The sequence below is a fragment of the Oryzias latipes genome, chromosome 13, assembly GCF_002234675.1.
Source record: "Oryzias latipes chromosome 13, ASM223467v1".
In the NCBI taxonomy this organism is placed as follows: Eukaryota; Metazoa; Chordata; class Actinopteri; order Beloniformes; family Adrianichthyidae; genus Oryzias; species Oryzias latipes.
The window spans coordinates 5,447,625-5,468,040 of record NC_019871.2 but is presented as its reverse complement, the minus strand read 5'-3'; the positions used below and the strand labels follow the sequence as shown (position 1 = coordinate 5,468,040).

At 40.6% G+C, this 20,416-nt stretch overlaps 1 protein-coding gene and 1 long non-coding RNA gene across 3 annotated transcripts; one reads left to right on the top strand and one right to left on the bottom strand.

The window, feature by feature from the left end:
• Window positions 1-14,529: 14,529 nt before the first annotated feature.
• LOC101169551 lies at window positions 14,530-16,295 on the top strand. Of its 2 annotated transcripts, none has more exons than XR_909809.3 (2): window positions 14,530-14,784; window positions 15,508-16,295. It is a non-coding gene; the product is annotated as an uncharacterized LOC101169551 (long non-coding RNA). The 2 variants fall into 2 exon arrangements; XR_002874481.1 differs by having other exon boundaries at window positions 14,530-15,016.
• Window positions 16,296-16,434: 139 nt separating this feature from the next.
• On the bottom strand, window positions 16,435-18,680 carry LOC111948462. Its single transcript, XM_023961726.1, has 3 exons — window positions 17,952-18,680; window positions 17,636-17,753; window positions 16,435-17,364 (listed from the first exon to the last, which is right to left on the bottom strand). Exons 1-3 carry the CDS (start codon window positions 18,539-18,541, stop codon window positions 16,603-16,605), a joined length of 1,470 nt encoding a protein of 489 aa, XP_023817494.1. The 5' UTR covers window positions 18,542-18,680; the 3' UTR covers window positions 16,435-16,602.
• Between the last annotated feature and the right edge of the window lie 1,736 nt (window positions 18,681-20,416).

Below are 20,416 nucleotides of genomic sequence, written 5' to 3'. Positions count from 1 at the left end.
TATCAACTAAAAGGTCCCATTATGGCAAACTTCTGGAGCTTTCAGCTTCATCACAGAATTTCAGCACTTTAATCCAGAACTCTGAATGACACTTTAAAACAGCTACTTTACTTGTAGACGTGATTGCTTCTCAAAGTTTTTTATAACATAAATCATGTTAAGGAAGTTCATAAAAATAAAGTGTCACCGCCCAGGGTCCAGCAGAGTTGGAATGTGCCACTGCCCAGAGTCCTGCAAAGCTAGCCGGCGCCAAGGCTGCCGGTTCCGACTTGGTGAGAAATGTTGAAGCGGCGCAAATGTTTTAAATCTTTCTTCAGGCTTTGTCTTTCCCAGCTTTAATGCAATTGTTAATTTCTCCTCAATACACCATCAGCACAGTATGTTCCATTGTATGACCTTCGTTTAGGCTCATAGTCACCTCAAAGGACACCATGAAAATGGAACGTACCATTATCGTGATAATAGTCTTGTGAAGTATTCGTAAGGCTAACGCGAGTTGCACGCTCCCCTTGAGATGTGGCCTCTCCCCTCTTTGACCCTCCACAGGCCCAGACTACCCAAAAACGCACAGATACTAAAGCCGAAGAGGTCGATGTTTGAAGATCCAGACATCACGGTCATCACGTCAGTTTACTTACATGATCATTTCTGCCTCTTCTTTGCAGCATAGTGAGATAAGGGGAGAAAAACGTCCAAATTTACTCCGTAAAGAAAAAGCAGGAGAAGCTTTCAGCAACAACTTCGATGTTTTACTAGTGACCCTGATGGAAGATTAGCATTAGGATTAAAGAAAAGCCTTTTTCGCCTCTTTCTTCCTGCAGCAGATAGCAGTTCTTTACCACAGCTCTATAAATGAGATAAGAACAAGAAACACAGCAGAGTTTTTCCCTTTTTCTCACCCAAACTGTCATGTAAAGCTACAATCAGAAGTTGCAATCTGGGATAAAGTCCTCCATGGTTTATTTATTTATTTTTGGTTTGTTTCTGTTTGTTTTTCATGGTTTAGGATGGCACTCTGTGCACGAGTCGGATGACTAGGAGGTCATTATCGCCCAGTAACGTGTATTCGAACCGGTATCATGCAGCTGCTGCATGGCTGCAAGCTGTTCTCCACCCGTCCATTTCTGTTACAAGCAGCTATTTGGAGAAACGAAGCCACGTTTGGAGAGAACATTATGTCCACCACTGCGCTCCTCAAGTGATGTCAGGACCACCAGCAATTTAACTCTCTGGATTATTTTGGAGCAAATATGGGTGGAACCGCTCACAGTTACCCAGTAACATGAATTTAATTACCTTTTTATGCAAACCCTACTTTTTATGCAAAGTAGTTTTCCTACACTGTATAATTCAGCAGGATTATGACATTTTCAATTTGAGGCACCTGGATTTGTCTTAGAGTATTCATAAATATCAGCAAGTGCAAAACATAAATTAGTAAGGTTGAACTAAAACATATCTCAAATAAAAAAAGATTTGGTTGTTAAATATTTTATTTATTTATTTTTAATAAAGGGTTTAAAATGTCAGCTAAAAGGTGTGATTTCAACTAATTTTGTTCATTCAGACTTTTTTTGTTGCTAAAAAGACTAAACGAATTATTATTATCATTTTAATTATTATTATTATTATTTTTTAACATCTGGAAAAAAACTACGGTGGCCCTGAAGTGAAAATAACATTGACAAAATCCCTCAACACAAAAACATTTTGAACAACACAACGAATTATAAAAAGCAAAACAAATATTACAAATTAAAAAACAGCCTTAGTTTTGGGGGGAAAAAATCAAAATTCCAGAAAATAAATGCAAAAAATACAAAAAAGAAATTTTAGAAAAGTAATTTTTAGAAAACAAAATGTGAAGTTAAAATATGAAACAAAACAGAAAAGGTAGGTATCATGGGACGAAGGGAGGTTTTTCATCCTTCTCGTGTTGGATTTTGACTTCACCCACTGTTTGTGTCACTGAACACTTCACATGCCCAAAGCTGAGTCACTGATTGGATGACGCGAAGCAAAGTCTTCGCCAAAGTTCCAATTTATATAAGCCTGAAACTCTTGAATCGGGCAGTGATCCTAAAATTGCAATGTGGCGCTCAAATTGCGCTGCTGCCGGACCAATTTGAAGCATTCAACGCTCAAATTGCACCTTAGGACCTCTGATCGCATCTTTATATTGACTCAACATTGAAACTGGACGCACCCCTGACCCATGGTTCGCGTTTGGTGTCAACGCAGCTTCATCAGTTAGAGTTTGACATAACATTAGAGCCAAACCTGGTCTTTAAGACCCACAATCCTGCCTGGTTTCCAGCTCTCCTTGACTTAAGTGATTCCACATCCTTATTGGCTGAACACACCTGGCTTAGGTAGTCAGAATCAAGCCGTCCCAGGAGAACTAGAAACCAGGCAGGGTTGAGGCTCGTGAGGACCAGCGTTGGCCAGCCCTGACGTATGGCTGCATATACTTTTGTCTTCTTTAGTATTATTTTGGTTTTGAATGATTGAAAATGAACCCATTCCAAATCTAAATCTAACTCTACAGATGGTTGCTAGATATTTCAAAACATTTCCATGCCTTGATCAGTAAAACTAACAGGATAAAAAAAAATAATGATAATTTCTATTTAAAACTATAAATGGGGTCAAATCAACATGAGGGTAAAGTGAATGAAAACCTAATTGAAAATAATAACATTGCCAATAAAATAAAATTTAAAATACAAACAGTTTAAACTGAAAAGTACACACTTGAAAGAAACACTGAATGCTTGAAAAGATGTAAAGAAATAGTTAAAACTTGATTGAAAGAAACATAAACTTTAAAAATGTATATGCACCAATATGAAGCTTTTAGGATTTTATTCACTTTTTCAGTATTTCTTTACATTTACAATTTTTTTATTTAAATTGTCAAAAAATCTTTGAACTTTCCAATGCAAATTTTTGAGATTAAACTGTTTTCAAAAGATTTTTTTCTTTTATCAAATTTTCTTTTTTTCAAATTTACGATGGTTTTTCATTCACTTTAAAATGATCCTGATCCGACCCATTAATGTAATCCACGCTCTGCCTGATTTATTCTAATTTCAGACTACGACGTTTTCGTCTAACGTGTGGAAAATGCAGATCAAATGTATCAAAAGCTGCCCTGTACTGCTGCAAACAAATGAAATATGGTCAAAGTGATCAAAGGCAATTATACATGTAAATGTAATCTGGCCTGGAGTTGCTACTGTGTGCATAAAGACAGACAAGTGGCCACCTTGTTCCGTTCCAAACCGACATGCTGAGTGAAAGCTCTAATCATCACTGTCAGATATTCCCACTTAATCTTAATCAGCATAAAGCCGGCCATCATTAATCCTCTTTTTCTTCACTCACTCAGATCAATGTTTCCTTTTCCAAAGCAAAGATAGTAATTAATCCCAGGTCCAACAGAGCCTTCAGGCATGACTATTCCACAAAGGCCTGATCAATGCCGGCGCTCTTTTCACAAAATGAGCAGCTTTCTTGTGTCCTGCTTTACATCCCTTCAAAGGGAATCGATGAATAGGAGTCCGATAATTAATACTTAAAAAAAAAAAATGGTGTTAAAAAAACAAAACTACCTCCTGGAGGTCGTTCATAGATTATTTCTGAAACAAACGTCTGAATTGGCGTCGCTTCACTTCATCGCTTCTCCATCGACATCACTGACATTTGTGACGAATGATGAATAATAGATGTTATTACTGATGAAACTCATTTGGGAGAAGTGAAACTGGTAGGAAACGGAGTGGCGAGGCGGGAGCTGCATGGGCACGACGGATACGGACCACAGGAGTGAAGGGGCCACTGCCTATTTATCAGGAGTAAGATGCATGAAATTGGCTCTTAACCTCACAGTAAGAGGGTTTAATTAGAAATCATGCTTTTGCTACAGGACAGGGGAGGAGGAGGCGAGTTGTCCAAACAGGGTGATAAATGACTTGTGGGACAGGAGGAGCGGGAAGAAATGGCTTGGCGAGAGTGAAATGTGGGTGACAGCTCTGGTCAAGACGGAAGTGAAAACAAGGAGCCGCAGCCGGCAGGAGATTGCAGCTGAGGTGCTAAACCCACCCAGTGAGAGCTGTGAGGGAGGGGTGGTGTTAGTGTGGGGGCGGGACCAACAAGACAACAGCGGGCTGGACATACATGGGCCACAGAGCTTCTCGCCTGGAGCTGAAACCTGCATCCTGCGTACTTAGCATGACTAGAAAAAGGAGAGAATCCCCCGAAGTCTGTAACAGGTTTGTGCTGAAAATACCCTAAATTATAATTCATTCTTCTTCTGATCCGTTTGTTCTCTTTCAGGGTCACTGGCTGCCAGAGCCTATCCCAGCAGGGGACATCCTAGACAGGTCGCCAGTCAGTCGCAGGGCCAAAAAATCACACACTCATACACACTCACAGTCACACCTAGGGACATTTTAGACCAATTTATAACCATTTATCCTATGAAGCATGTTTTTGGACGGTGGGAGGAAGCTGGAAACCCCGGGGAAAACCCACGCATGCACGGGGTGAACATGCAAACTCCACACAGAAAGGCCCCCATTGATGTTTCGTTTCAGGTTCCCCAGCCGGGACTTGAACCAGGGGCTGTGAGGCAAGAGCGCTAACCACTGCATCACCTGTCCAGGATGTCCCCTGCCTTCGCCCACAAGTGGCCAGGATAGGCTCCGGCAGCCCCGTGACCCCCGTTGACCTCGAAAGGGACAAAACGAATTGGAAGATGAATGAATGAATGAATGAATGAATGAATGAATGAATGAATGAATGAATGAATGAATGAATGAATGAATGAATGAATGAATGAATGAATGAATGACACATGAAGAGGAGCTCCCTTGAAACTCTGAGAGACAAGACAGACAAAAGCGGGCAGCTCCAGTGAACAAGACACATGTTGTATCCTGACACTGAATTTAGCGGAAAAGGGATTACAGGTCTCTTAAAATAATCTGAAGTCAAACAACAGAAAGGCCCCTGGTTCAAGTCCCAGCTGGGGGACAGGAACCAAAGCATCAGTGGCGGACCTTTCTGTGTGGAGTTTGCATGTTCTCCCTGTGCATGCGTAGGTTTTCTCCGGCGTCTCCTGCTTCCTCCCACCGTCCAAAAACATGCTTCAGTGGTCATTGGCAACTTTGAATTGTCCCTAGGTGTGAATGTGCGAGTGAAAGGCTGTGTGATTGTGGCCCTGCGACAGACTGGCGACCTGTCCAGGGTGTCCCCTGCCTTCACCCAGAAGTGGCTGGGATAGGCTCCAGCTGCCCCATGACCCCAAAAGGGACCAAACGGAAGAAGATGAATAAAAAAAAATGGTTTGTGTATAAATGTGTAGTAAAGAGATGAAGGTGTGTTTCCCAATGATAGTCAGAGACTCTTTTTTAAATTAATTTTGCATGTATATTTTTTCCCACTGCTGTTTTTTGATATAATAGCATCCCAGAGTAAGAAAAATGTGTTTTTGCTTCTGCTGCAGGTAGACCTACGCGATGTCCTTACACTCATGTCCCTCTGGATCTACTTAAGGTGGACAGACATTTGAAGATGAGCATTTAAATTATAACAGCAGTTATGGGCCTTTTGGCTGACATCCCACCTTTTTATTTAAAGCCAATGTCAGCCAAGAATAATATTTTACATCCTGGTTAGAGCATTTTATTTAACAACCTTAAATATCAATATTTGGCACCAGAACAGTATTTCTTATATTATTTAACAGGCACTGAAGCTTTGGCCTGGTCCATTATTGTAGGACTGATTTATATTCCGGATTTCCAGCACGTTCTGTCCAAAGCGTTTTCAGTTTGGTGGCAAAAATATTGACATGGAAAACCTTTTAAAGTGATTTATTAGGATTTCTTTTTCCCCTGAAAGAAACACTGCTGTGAATGTTTTTTTTTTTTTTTTAATTGAGGAATGAAGCTGGATTAGCCAGAAAAATTCCTCTTTAAAGCTGGGAGCCAGAAGTCTGCTGAAAAAACTGTGATGATGTGTGCCACGTCTTTCACAGAGTTAGCGCAGTTCTGGGTCTGATAAATGTTCGATTTGGGGAGGAGGTTTAAATTACCTTTTTACTCTTCAAATTTTCCTTCTAGACCAAAAATGTTAGCTTATTATACAGGACACAATTTAGCATGTTTTACTACACCTGGCCTGAGACGGACAGGACGACCTGTTCAGGGTGTCCTCGGCTTTCAGCCAATAGTCGCTAGCTTTGGCTCCTGCAGCATCGTGACTCCTACTGGATTTGGTGGCTTCTGAAGACATATGGATACTGCACCTGGTTTGATGTTTTACAGTGGGCAGATTGGATGTAAAAAAGGCTTGCAGCATTCACACGAGGGGAAATTATTGATCTAAGGGTAAACCTTGCGCAATCCTAGGCACATTAACATTGGGAGTTGGGTCATCTAGACCCACTAGACAGTGCGTTGAACCTTTTTTCTTCAATGATTTGTGATCTTCACTGGGGTCAAACCCTTGTGCTACCTTAGATGACCCCACCCTTACATTGACGTGTTCTCCCTACCATGACAAAGGTGGATAAAGGTGGAAAGATTTCATGTAATCCATGGACACCAGTGAAGATCACAAATCATTGAAGAAAAAAAGTTCAGAGCACTGTCTAGTGGGTCTAGATGACCCAACTCCCAATGTTAAAGTGCCTAGGATAGCACAGGGGTTAACAACCACAATGATGTCACAACATCCCATAAACAAACATGCCATGTAATTATGCTTATATTTAACCAAAGACAGGAGGCAAAAACAGAATCAGCTGAACTGAGATCCCATCTTCCAATCGATGTTCATTTATTTTGGGTTTATGTCCACAGTCATACGCATACGTCTTTACTGTGAACACATTGGTGGATTCTTTTCCTAAACAGCATGTTTACATCCTTAAATGAACAGATTGCTCAGAGAGTAATTCCTGTGAGAGCTCGGCATCGAATCAAACCCAGCTCACAGTTTCTAATTTCATATATTCTCTTCCTTTTATGTTGGATATGCAACATGTCGTCGCCGGCGTCCCCCAGTGAGTGCATTGCTGAGTCCGTTGACCCTAATTATTCATAGAATTAGACTGAATTTAATCATTTAGGGTCCTAAAGGGCCACCCTGAGTGCCTGAGGTAAATTCTTTCCATCATGGTCATTTAATTGATCCAAACCCTAACAAGACATTATGTCTTGTCTGTGCAGGAATCTTGATTAGAAACAGATAAAAACGAGATAAAACAAACACATTTTTATTATTGAAGGAGATAAATGAGGTACAGAGCAGAAATTCATGCATTGTCATCTCTGTAATTATCTTCCACGTTATTTTCTTTGTAGAAATAATAAAAGAAGGCCTCATCATTTAATAGAAGACATGAATCAATGCCCAAGATTAATCAGTGAGTCTCCTATCAATCCAGATGATCCAGATTTTTATATAAATATCTGGCTCTCTGAACTCTCCGCACTTTCCAATTATGTAAAGATTAATTACCTGGGGTCTGAGGGGCTCTGCTTTCCGTTGTCACGAAGTAATGTACGGCGCACCGTGCCTGATGGGCCCAGACTGACCTGAAAAGCCAATTAATTACCCCGTGGTTAGGTGTGATAAAGAGCGGTGCATAAACAGGCTCCTGCAGAGCGGGGGGGCTGAGGTGACCTGCTGCTGGACCTCCGGCTGCATCCCACACTCTGTCATCACGGGATGCCCGGCGGGGCTGCTGTCTTTGCTGACCTCCCTTCCACCTCACCTGCTTCAGCGTGGTTATCCACAGCTCCGAGGTTGGATTTTTACTGAAACTTCCACACTTTTTTCACACATGTCATCTGTTCGGTTTTTTACTTATCCTTTGCTCTCTGTCTTCCTGTTATTCACTCAAAGGGAGACGAGACGCTGCATCGATACGTTTTTTGCTCCTGCAGACCGAGACAGTGCCACGCTGGGCTCTGCACGGCGCCAGATGGGACCGCAGTGGCCTGAAATAACCCCTAACACGTCCAGTTTGTCACACTTGACACGCACTTATTATAAAGAAAATGAAAAAGACTAAAACATTAGTGGCGAGAGTCCAACTCTGGACGTTTAAAGCAGGTTTTTTCGATCAGAGCTCCAAGTGAAAGTGCTCGTTTCTGTGTCCCCATAATTGCGATCCTTTATGGCGAGAAGCAGTTAAGAAGAAAATGTTTTATCAGAGTCACTCATCTGGTGCACGGAGAGGCTATCATTAAACCGTGTTTTCAACAAACACAAAGAGCGTGAGGAAAATGGGATTTTAGTTGTTTATTTGCTGCTGCTTTGAACAGCAAATTATAAGTTTCACAGTAGAAAGGCTGAAAATTGCCAAAGTGTGAACAGTGGGTTACAGAAACGCTTCGGGTTTAGTGAGCAGGAAGAAAATCTGAACCCAGAAAATGTGATGTCTGTGTTGTGGGACTTGTTTTTTTAGGGAAACTTTTGTGGAAAAACAGCAACTTTCCTTTTAGTATAAAAAAAAAACCAACCTTTTTAACCCTTGTGCTATCTTAGATGACCCCACCCTTACATTGACGTGTTCTCCCTACCATGACAAAGGTGGATAAAGGTGGAAAGATTTCATGTAATCCATGGACACCAGTGAAGATCACAAATCATTGAAGAAAAAAGGTTCAGAGCACTGTCTAGTGGGTCTAGATGACCCAACTCCCAATGTTACAGTGCCTAGGATACCACAAGGGTTACATCAAAGCTTTCAATGACAATACAAAAACTATGAAAACTGTGGAATGATTAGGGCATTTTCACATGTTTCTTTGAAAAACAAAGAAGTAATTTAATATTTTAAAAAACATTGTTGAATCCTTAAGTCTGCAGTACTTTCTTGGTTAGCTAATTTTGTATTTTCTGTCTCAACTTGTAGCACTTTTTCGGAGGTTTGCACAGCTTTGATGATTAGCTGCCCTGAAAGCTGGGGGAGAATTTCAAGCATCACCTCTGAGTGAAGATAAAGCTGAGATTTCTGTTGGATTCAGTTTTTTGCACACAATTTATAAGGAGGTTGCAGTGTGATGATGTCATGCCTTTCATCAAACGTGGATGATGAGGCCGCGGACATTATGGGATGTATGTATTATCATACATCCCAAGCTAACTTACCAACTTCATACATTTATTTGGATTTTTCCTCAAATCTGGCAACAACAAGGAAAACTACGTCTGAATTAATGATTTGCCGGGTTCCTTTGGACTCCTAAACTTTCTTCTTTAACTCCCAGAATCACCAAATGTCAGTCTAAAGAGAAAGTTTGTATTTGAGATTTAAGATCCACCTGGTCAGATACTTTTCATTATCTTAGCCAGTCATTGATTTGAATGCATTTTCCTGAATTGTGCTCATTCACTGCAGTGAAACCTCAGACAATGGGCTCCCTGTAATAAATCCTGAAACAAAAGCTTCCTCTGAGCCTCTGCAGACAGGACTGTGGTCCTGACGCCTATCAGACACCGTCCAGAGCCAGAATGATTACACTCTGAAAGAGTTTTTCCCGATTGGTAAAGTCATTACGGCATGTTTGTCAATTGATTTGGCATCACTTCTCTGGGGCAAATCAACTGAGGGTAATCAGCCCCCCGCCTGTCTGCACACAACATGGGACGCACTGATTGCTCCTCTTGATTCTCCGCTTTTTCCCGTATCTATGTGGAGCGCTTGATGGGCTTCTTCCGGTGCACAACCGAGATCCCGGGCAGACACCCTGGGGTCAAATATGGATTATTAATTTTAGTGTATCGTGTTCTCACTTTCACGAAATTATTGAACTTTTATATTAAAATGATTGAAATCTCAAATATAACATATTTTTCTAACATTTGACATTTAGTTCTAATCATTTTCCTTCTATTTATTCTATAGTTGTTTCACAAACAATATTTGCAAAAACATTTGTTAATATTTTAAATACAACAACTAGTATCCCCATTTAATGTCAAAAACAGATTTACTATGCATGGTTTGCATTTACTTTAGCATTTATTGCTGTTTTAACCCTGTTTTAGCTAATTCAACAGTTTTGTCATCATTTGTAATTTTTCAAATTACATCATAATTCTGTTTGTTGTTATGGAAAGTACTACTATCTATTACTTTAAGGTTTCTGTGTCACACTCCTTTTTCTTGCCTTTCAGCACATAAGCTAAAGCTAAGAACTGTTGTTTTTTTCCTCAAAGTCCCTCTAGTCAGTGAGTTAATTAATGAAAACATACTTACCGGTAGTCAACTGGCCTTAACAGAAACTTGGCTCCAACAGGATGACTGTGTCAGATTGAATGAAGCAACCCCCACCCCCACCCCCAACCCACCACCACACACACACACACACGCACACACACTTATAATAACTATCAGATCTCCAGGATTTCAGGGAAAGGAGGTGCTTTGGCAGTAAAGTCAAACACATTTATAACTCCTTTGAAAACATCATACTGACTGTAAACCTCCAAACAGGAAGACTCAAAAAGCAGTTTAAATCATAATTATTTATCGCCTTCCTGGGCCGTATTTAAGAATTTTCATATGTCCAAGAAAGGCACAGCTTTTCTTCTACTTGTGATGGGAACAAATTCAGTAAAAATAGGAGGTCCTATAGTGGATCTTAGGGGAACTCCCAAAGTAATTTTGCCTGTTACTTGTATTTCACCTCGAAGAAGAAACTTGTCTGTATAGTTTCAAGCAACATTTGTTTGATTTTGGGGAGTTTTTTTATTATCTTAGAGTGTTGTTATTGTTTAAATATCAGTTTAAACTTGTTTTTATAGAAGCAAATACATCTCAAAAAGAAGTTAAACTTCCTTTCCCCTGTCACATTTTCCTTCATCTTAAGGCCACGGATTGCTCCCAAGTGTGTCCATAAGATGCATCTTTCTTTTTTGTGGGGGCGAAAGCCTTTGTCTTTGCAAAAACACCTTTGACATTGGATTACTGTCATAACACAGCCCACATTTTCCCCACTTCACTGCAGTCTCTTGTTATCAAGGCATTCTGCAGCAGAAAGGTCCTGATGTCCATCTAGGCACTTCTTTGCTGAGAAAATAAAGCCCTCCAGTGTTTTTCCCCCTCATGTGAAAAGCAAACTCTAAGTAATGCATTAGCTGCATCTGCTGATTTATCCAGCGGAATAGAAAATGGTCCACAGGACCACAATTCTCCCACCAGCTCAGATCGAATTTCACTCAAAAGCGTGCATATCCCCTCTCGGAGCGTCATTTGATCTTTCGCTCTGGGCTCGCATTAGGATTTTTGTCTTGCTCATGATTCTCCGCTGTGCAGAATTCAAACAGGGAAGCCGCAGGAGCTGAAATGAGTGGAAGGCCATTCTCTGAAAGGTCGGGAAGGTGTGAAAGCAATGAGGGACCAAACAAACGACACTGAAGAAAAAGGCTCACTCAACCCGCTCAAAAGAGAACTGTCAGGACGTTTTTTTGAAGCGAAAAACAAAAAAGCTCGCATGTTTTTTGTTTTTTTTTAATTTGTTGTAACACAACCTGCTATGCATCTTCCATTTTTATTTAAATTCCTAACCCTTTTTGTCTACAGAGGTGTCTGACTTTAAAGTTCACACATCCAAACATGACTTCAGTGAGGGTCCAGCCGGCAGCTTTTGATCACAAATGTGTTTCATGCAGTAAACAAAACATGTTTGTTACCGAGCCGCCAGATCGATGTATAAATAAAAAAAAAAACCTCATTCCAATTAAGCTTTTTCTGTGATGAGCAGACTTTTAGCTTTCAGTCCAAATGTGAAAAGTCAAATGGATTTAAACTGGATTAGAGCATTCAGACATGTCGTTTCCAAAATAGCATCAACTTGAAGAAATATTTCTGAAATTCAATGTTTGCTTGTTTTTTTATCGCCCGCTGTGGTTTTGGTTTGATGACTTTTCGAGGAAAAGCTGTCATTTTCTGACGATGCCTCTGTGATCTATACGGCGAGTATGTGAGAACTGGACCGAGTAAGCATGATGTCACTTGTATACGGTTCACTTCCGGCTCCAACTAAATGAAGTCAAGTTTTTGCGATGTGCATGGCGCCATGTTGCAACCACAAGACGGCAGTAAGCGGTGATCTGTCACTCAAACGTTAGGATTCACAGATCCAGCAGGGACCACCTCCTTTTATTGATGCATGTGATTTGTCAATAACTTGAACTACAGAAAAAACTATAATTTAAAAATTTTAGGTTCAGCCCTATCATTTTATAAAAAGAGCAGAGCAACAGCTAGTAACCCTTGTGCTGTCCTGGGCACTTTACCATTGGGAGTGGGGTCATCTAGACCCACTAGACAGTGCTCTGAACCTTTTTTCTTCAATGATTTGTGATCTTCACTGGTGTCCATGGATTACATGAAATCTTTCCATCTTTATCCACCTTTGTCATGGTAGGGAGAACACGCTAATGTAAGGGTGGGGTCATCTCAGATAGCACAAGGGTTAAAGTTATATCCCATTATCTGTCACACACCCAGGTGTGTAAAATACGGTCTCTACATTTGACCTATTCCCTGGGGGACCGGTGAGCGGATAAATGTAATGACTGAGTTATAGCTGTTGGTTTCTCAATAGAAGTTGAAAGGATTTAGGCTTTTCGGAGCCAGTGGACACTCTCTGTTCATTGTTCCATGATTATGCTATGGTGGATTTTTTTTTTTATTTGGATTCTCCATGTTTCAGGGTTTATAAGTAACATTGAGTCTTTCATCAGGAAGTGGCTGTATAGTTTGATAGTTTGCTACTTGAAACATTAGAGCTTCATTTTTAAAAGCTCAAAGCCTCAAAGAAATGTTTATGGAGTTAATTCAGTCTCAATAATTAGAAATGCACACAACCTGTTTCACAAATACACACGCTCTGATTCAGAACTGTAATTTTACGCAAACGTGCAATATTAATTTTGAAATGCACACGTTATTACTAAAGCTAGCTAAAGCTTACCTTGGTAATTGTGGATAAACTCTTCGTGGAAGAATTTATATCCCTTGTCCAATTTGTTTCCTTTAGTGGACAAACGCTTCGCCACACTCTTCACCACATCGGCGCTGGTGAACTTCAGAAGACAACTCAGGATTGTCGAAAACACTCTAGCTGCTATTTTCCGCCAACAACGCTTCATTGACGTGTTTCCGGTTTTTGCCTAAATGGTCTATTGAGACTCCTTTCACGCTGCAGGTCAACTAATGTCACCATTGGCTAATGAATGTGTCAATCAAACTCATCAACAAAGCAGATGTGCTCGCTTTCAGCCAATCGAATGGCCCCTTAGACTTTATACAACTTCCACACAGGTGACAAAAAGCCCCGCCCATCTTTGACTCTGTACCGGTCTGTCGTTAGCGTGTTAGCTTTAGCATGGCTCGTAGGTTTATTGCCTTCGGTCGTCAAAAATTACTGGCTTGTGCAACTTTCCAGTGGACTTGAAACCAAGTCAACATTGGTTGAATGCAGTTGGCATTGAATCCAGCGAACTGTCTCCTGGTGATGGGATTTGCCATGAATGTTTCATTCAGGATAGTTAGTTTGCTAATGCTTTATCCTTATTAGCTATGATGCTAGTGACCTTTTAGCACTCAGACACCGGGTCTGTTCGGTCTGGATCATGAGGAGAAAAATCTTCAACTTCCATAGAAAGTTCTGTGGAGAAACTGGCATCACTTTGTACCACTCTCCATATTACAGATGCAGCGTGACTACGTTACCTCAAGCCAACCTCCCTGTCAATCACAGATCAATTCAGCCCCCCCGTTTTTTTCACTCCATTTTCCAAACCCTTTAAACCCTGATGCAAGCGGCGGCAGACGTGTAGTCATCACACGCCGGGGTGACCTTCTCCGTGTCACTCCTCTGTGCTCGTCGCTCCTAAAAACACCCCGCAGTGCAGGTCCACACTGCAGACATATTCGATTATTAGAAGAATCCTAAATGACATTTGAGAGACTCATAATGATCACCTATGACGGAAAATTTTCTGTCTTTGAGAACAAAAGAAATGCTGAAAACTCATAATTCACATTTGATTGGTGAGTTTCAAAAATGTCAAGTTCTTTTTGCTCCGATCGCATTTGCAGACGTTTGAGAACCTTTCTTTACACAGAGGGAGTTCGAAGTGTTTCACTGAGGAGCACAACGCTTTGGCAGCATTAAAACGTGGAAATGAAATCAAGCACTGAAATGAAAACACAACCTGAAGTGCATAGAAAGAAATGGAACAGGTAGAGTGCAGGAGCTGCAACACGCCAGAAAACAGCAAAGTCTGGATTTAAAACTGAATAAAACTGAGGAACATTTGGGTTTATTATGTAGCTGCTTTTCATCTTTACATTGTAGCGGCTAAAAGCAGCTTCTTCCTGTTTAAAACTGTTCTGCAAACTACTTCCAAAGACACAGAACTTGGTTTTTTCAATATATTTGACCAGATCTGAAGTTTTCCTGACTTCTATTTGCTCTATTCCTTTCCACACTTTTCTGCAAATCAACACAATAGGCTATATGCACACTCACTTCCGCATTCCAAGTCGGCCAGCCAGGTTACATCCGGCGTCGACGGCGCACATAGCGTCAATAACAACTATGGCATTTTTCACTCGGTCCCTTCAAGATGTCCCAAAGGTAACGGTCAACGACGTGAGTCGAATCATACAAAAGTTATGTCACACTTCGACAACCAAGAAAGAGAAGGGCTTCAAATTGTATGTGTCAAGCTACATCCACAATTTTGAAGGTAAGATCTGGACGTGTTCTGTGTTTACATGCCCATAGCATGCATGCTATCTAGTGCTAGCGCAGCAGGTGCAGCGTAGGCTATGTTTACTATTATGTGTCAATCACAGCCAATTTTCCTAACGCCTTTGTCAATGTCAGTTTCAAACAAGGATTCAAGCACAGGAGAGGTAACGATTAGGGCTGAGTGCTACAGATCTATGAGGAAAAGCCAAAAGCCTCACAGCTTAAGCGTAAGAGAAAGTTATACTGCAGGTTCAGCGCAGATTGGTTCATGGTTCATGAGACAGGTTACGTTTGGCAGATCAAAGTTTCTGTGAATCATTGCATCTAATAATGCTAAAGGTTATTTTAAAGACAAATTTCATTTACCATACCATAAATAACACTGGTGTGTTGGAATATTTATCGATATTTAAATATGTACGCTAATCACTGGGATTCACAGAAACTGAGTTCCGTTTTGTCACTGCATTGACACACGTTCTGTGTCCACTGTTGGGGATGATGAGTAAAGTGAGATAAATAATAATATAAATAATATTGTGGCTACAATTTTAGCTCATACAAATTGTTTAGTAGTTATTAATTGTTTTAGTAGTTAATAATTATATGTCGATGGTTCAAATTTGTTTGTTTTGTTAAACATTCTCACTGTACTCATGTATTCTCTTTTTAAAAAACTGCACTTTTATTCTATTATAACAGATTTGTGTATTTTCAGATTGTGCTTGGGGATGCCCGTCCTGTGCATCTACAAAGCTGCCAGTGTACCTGTGTGGCAGGTACAGCTGTGTGTAATCATGTGGCAGCACTGTTGTACCAGACTGCACATTATTGCCAGCTTAGCATCACCTCTGTTCCCCCAACACACAGCTGCACAGAGACTGAACAGAAGTGGCATAAGCCAAGATCCATGGTAACTAATGTTTTTAACAGGGTACTTTGTGTACGATCCAAAGGGGCAGACAGTGTTTGGCCTTGTTGAAATTAAATGCCCCAATGTTGCAAGCTATGTTGACTGCCCATATATTAAGATCAGTGAGGGCACACACACATTAAGGAAATCTCATTCCTACTTTTGGCAAATCCAGGGCCAGATGTTGATTTCTGGTTTAGACTGGTGTGACTTTGTTGTCTACACACAGGAGGACATGTTTATTCAGAGGATTCCCAGAGACAATGAAATCACCAAAACAATGAAAGTAAAAATTGATTTTTTTTATTTTTATTGTTACCTCTTTGCTTCCCTAAATAATTAGATTCTGATTGCCTGTCACACTTCTTTATAGAGTGCTGTTAATTTCTCTTTTCTCCATTTCTCTTACTGGCAGTAACTCTTATTAGTTCAATCCATTTCAAAATATTTGTACATATATATTGATTCAAGTTTTTATATTTTTTCTTAATTGTATTACTATGTTTCTTGTTGTATTAATACTAATCTATTATTAAATTACATGTTACATGTTCTTCCGATTAATTTTTTTGATAATTGGTTACCTAAAAATATTATTTTATAACTGTTGTTTGTAAATTGGGAGCCCTAAATAAATGTTATTCAGTAAATAATTCACTGTGCATGAAAGTATTATTCTTATATTACAGATGGCTTAAAAGCATTGGTGAGGTAAAGTACATATAACATGCAAATAATTCAGTAGTTCTTTATTCAAAGAGTATGTGCAATGTACAGCAGTGCATACATAACATTAATTATAAAATTCAATTTATACAAAGTAATTTACAAAGGTACATTTAAAGAAAGTAGTTATACAAATGGTCATAGGTTATTAATTTTTATTTTTTTCTACTGCTGCTACTCTGGATTCTTTGCCCAAGCCTTTACAAGAGGCCCGTTTTCATAGTTCGTCAGAAGACATGCAACAGTATACAGCTGATTAATGTTGCCAAAAAGCCGAAGTGGAATCTCTGTGTCAAAGAACTTGTGTTCCTTAACACGCCGTATGAGGCGCTCAACATGCACCCTGAGGCGTGCAATTGCTTGGGTCTCCCTGACCTCACAGGCAGACATCTGGGATCTTCCAGAGAGAAATGCTGGCCTATAAATCTTGCAAGGTACAAGGTCATCAACCAGAAAACCTCGGTCGACCATGATGGCCATTCCAGGTCTCAAAAGGGAGAGAATTCCAGACTCACGCGTGATCTGTTTGTCACTGATGGAACCAGCGTACAGTTGAGAAATAAATGTGACCGCCCCATGAGGAGCCACTCCAAGCAGCCCTTTGAGAGTACAGTGGGACTTGTATGCTGAGAACATTTCACTTTGGAGAAGAGGTGATGAAGGGCACTGGCACCTTAGCTCTGTGCAGTCCAGGATGACTGTAGTGTCTGCATAGTCCTTAAACTCAGCTGGCAGATGTGCCCTTATTTTCTCCTCTGGTATCCAGATCCTCACAGACCCTAGCACAGTGTACAGAAAGTTGCTCCATGTTGTAATGATCCGACTGACTGTGGACTGGTGGACTCCATACCGGTCAGCAAGATCACGCTGTTTTGAACCCAGTGCCAGGTAATTGAGAAACATGAACATCTCATCCATGGGCTGCAGGAAACGAGTCTGTTCAAAAGAAAAACAATTTGCGTTATGTTTCTCTCAACCTCTATTAGCCCTGATCTTTGTTAAAGGGATAGTTCACTTCAAAATGAAAATCATATACTCAGTGAATTTCTTTCTTTCTTCAAAATATCTTCCTTTGTGTTCAGCAGAAGAAAGAAATTCATACAGGTTTGAAACAACTTGAGGGTGAGTATATGATGACAGAATTTTAATTTTGAAGTGAACTATCCCTTTAAGTTTTATTGTATGGGCCATGTAAATAACTACTTACTACAGTGGAACTTGGCTCTGTAAAGGTGCCTCTCTGTGCTTGTGTCACACTGACCATATTTGGCAGTGATGGCTCTATTAAGGCCCAGAATCTCATCAGCAGGTCATAGGATGCAAATCTAAATAAATACAATTCAGATATAATCATTTAAATATTATATCAGTGTATACTATGATATTACTTGGAAGCATTTCAAATATACAACTCTGTTAGCCTTCCTCTCTCCCTCTCTCTCTCTCTCACACACACACACACACACACAACTATATCTGTTGTTGCAAAAGTAACGTTACTACAGAACAATCTGATATCTTACCTTGTGAAAAAACGTATGTCCTTGTCTGAGGCAGCAAAACGATGAATTCCAAAGCGCTGATTCATTGTCAGCTTCTCGACGTGTTCCCTCAGCTTGAGAATCTCATCTCTGAGAGACATGTTGTCATCAAGGGCTAAATCAACAACTGCAGGATCTGAAGCTGAAGCGTAGTCGTGGTCCATAGGGATATCAGCTTTCTCGCCTGCGTCGCCGTCATCCTCCGTCATCGGAGGCGGACGCTCTCTCCTCTCCCACACCCCCGGTCGTGAAGTGGGAAGGGTGAAATTGTTCCACTCAAACAGTGCTGGGACAGCTCCCTTGTTTAATAGCCGCCTCCCCGTCTCTGATAAGGGCTCACGAACATCACCCTTGTTAAAATGTCGGCTACATACTCGGGTATGGGGAGTAACTGTGAATTTGTCCCTCCGGATAGCTACAAGCCATTTTCGCCTGATTTCCGCGTCAGATGGAAATGTATGAAAACTAAGTAAACTGTTGTACTTGCTCGAAGCTTGACACAGAGGCACACAGCAATGCTCGGCTGTACTATAGATTGTTCGCTGAAATTTGAACGTTTTCTTACTAGTCATATTGTAGTTGCTGTTATATCGCTTTGTAAACAATCGCCTCAGCGCGAGCGGAAATGGCTTAGCAGGCTGAGATTTTAGCGGAAGTACGTCATCACCTCCGTGTGCATATAGCCTATAGACCTTTTTCGCAAAAACCGGAAGTACGTCATCAACGTGTAAACCTAGTTCCGGTTTGTGCTTCGCTTGCGGAGGAATGGCAGAGCCTAGAGTGTTTTCGAAGAGCCTGAGTTGTGTTCCGAAGTTCACCAGCACCGATGTGATGAATAGTGTGAAGATGCATTCGTCCACTAAAGGAAACAAATTGGACAAGGGATATAAATTCGTCCACGAAGAGTTTATCCACCATTACCAAGGTAAGCTTCAGCTAGCTTTAGCCATAGCCGCATCACCGCTAACTCTTTGTTTACGTCAACTGTAAATCCTGGTGTTATTAATTTGTAATATAAGGCATAACACATCGCAGTGAATATGCTGTGTGTATGTTTAAGTGAAAAGGCATGAGATTAACATAACACCCAAAAATTTGGTGAAGCTGTAAATAAGAAATGTTAAGTTGCCCAAATGCGTCTTCATTCTTTTTGCTGCGGTTGCGGCACTTTCTTCACTTACTAGTATTATTTTTCTGAAAGTATGGTGAGCAGAAGTCCTCTTTTCCTGGACATGTCCTCTCTTTTGATACTTATATAATAAAATAACATTGAACATAGATGAAATGTAATTATATTTGCTTCATTTATGCAGCTCTGAACACCAATTACTCTCGATGAAATATCTCACAAACTCACTTCACTCCTGTTTTTTACAAACTCAAATCTGGTCACCCTACTGAAAGTTATAGTTTCATTTTACATTGATGTAGCAACATAAGTATGTCTTAATTTCAACCTATTTAATTTATTGTGTCTAGATATCACTGGATGCAGAATGTGCCAACCTGAAAGCTTTCTTCTGCAGTTGTGTGGCTGCTAAAGGATTTTGCAATCACATAGTTGCCATCCTGTTCCAGAGCGCACATTATTCACAGCTGGGTCTGCAGGCTGCTCCACCCCCCCGGCCTGCACGAGTGGCTTGCAAAGATGGCACAGACCAAGAGCACAGGTGGGTTTGTGATCATATTGTCATTATTTTTTAAGAACGGATGTGTATCCAGAACAACTCTAAATTATTATAAAAACACCCCAAGTAGTGACTACAGACTGTAATTGCTTTTTGCCTTTTACTTATAAGGGAATCCATCCTGAACCGGTTAGTGAGCTGATGGTGCAAAAGCCCAAAACAGTTGGCAGGGACGGTCAGAGGTCCACACTGTACAAGGCATTTACAGGTGATTCACTTTTTGTTGCTTTGTGAGCAAGTTAAGTTTGTTTTTTTTCTAATCTTATGACTAACCAAATTATGGTTACAGCAGATATAATGAATTAAATTGAAATGTAGTTATGCACTTATCAAATCAAATCAAACTTTATTTATAAAATAGCGCTTCTCATGCACTTTATTGCAGCTCGAAGCGCTTTAACACTAAAAACAGTAAACACACAACATTACAATAAAAACCCCAACCCACCCTTCACCCTTCCCACTCCCCTCCATTAAAGCACATGACCCATGGCTCCCACGTACAATGAAATATGACTATGTAACTGTAAAAGAATAAATAAATAAATAAATAAATAAACAAACAAACAAGCATGGCTTGGCTCTGTTGTGAGGAAACAGTATCTGGGAATCCTTTCATACCAGGAGCCAGCCCGGCCACCGGAACATCGCCACAGCGCCCACCCAGACCGGGACAACACCGGGGTCCCCCTCACACCCAAAAGCTGTAAAATTAGACCCCAGCCGCCCCAGCAAGGGCAACAACTGCAGCAACAACCG

Coding starts and splice junctions, on each gene's coding strand:
- LOC111948462 (XM_023961726.1), bottom strand. CDS start 18,541: ATGACTAGTAAGAAAACGTTCAAATTTCAGCGAACAATCTATAGTACA. Junction 17,754..17,951: donor GACATACGTTTTTTCACAAG/GTAAGATATCAG, acceptor GTATTTATTTAG/ATTTGCATCCTATGACCTGC. Junction 17,365..17,635: donor CAGAGCCAAGTTCCACTGTA/GTAAGTAGTTAT, acceptor TCTTTTGAACAG/ACTCGTTTCCTGCAGCCCAT.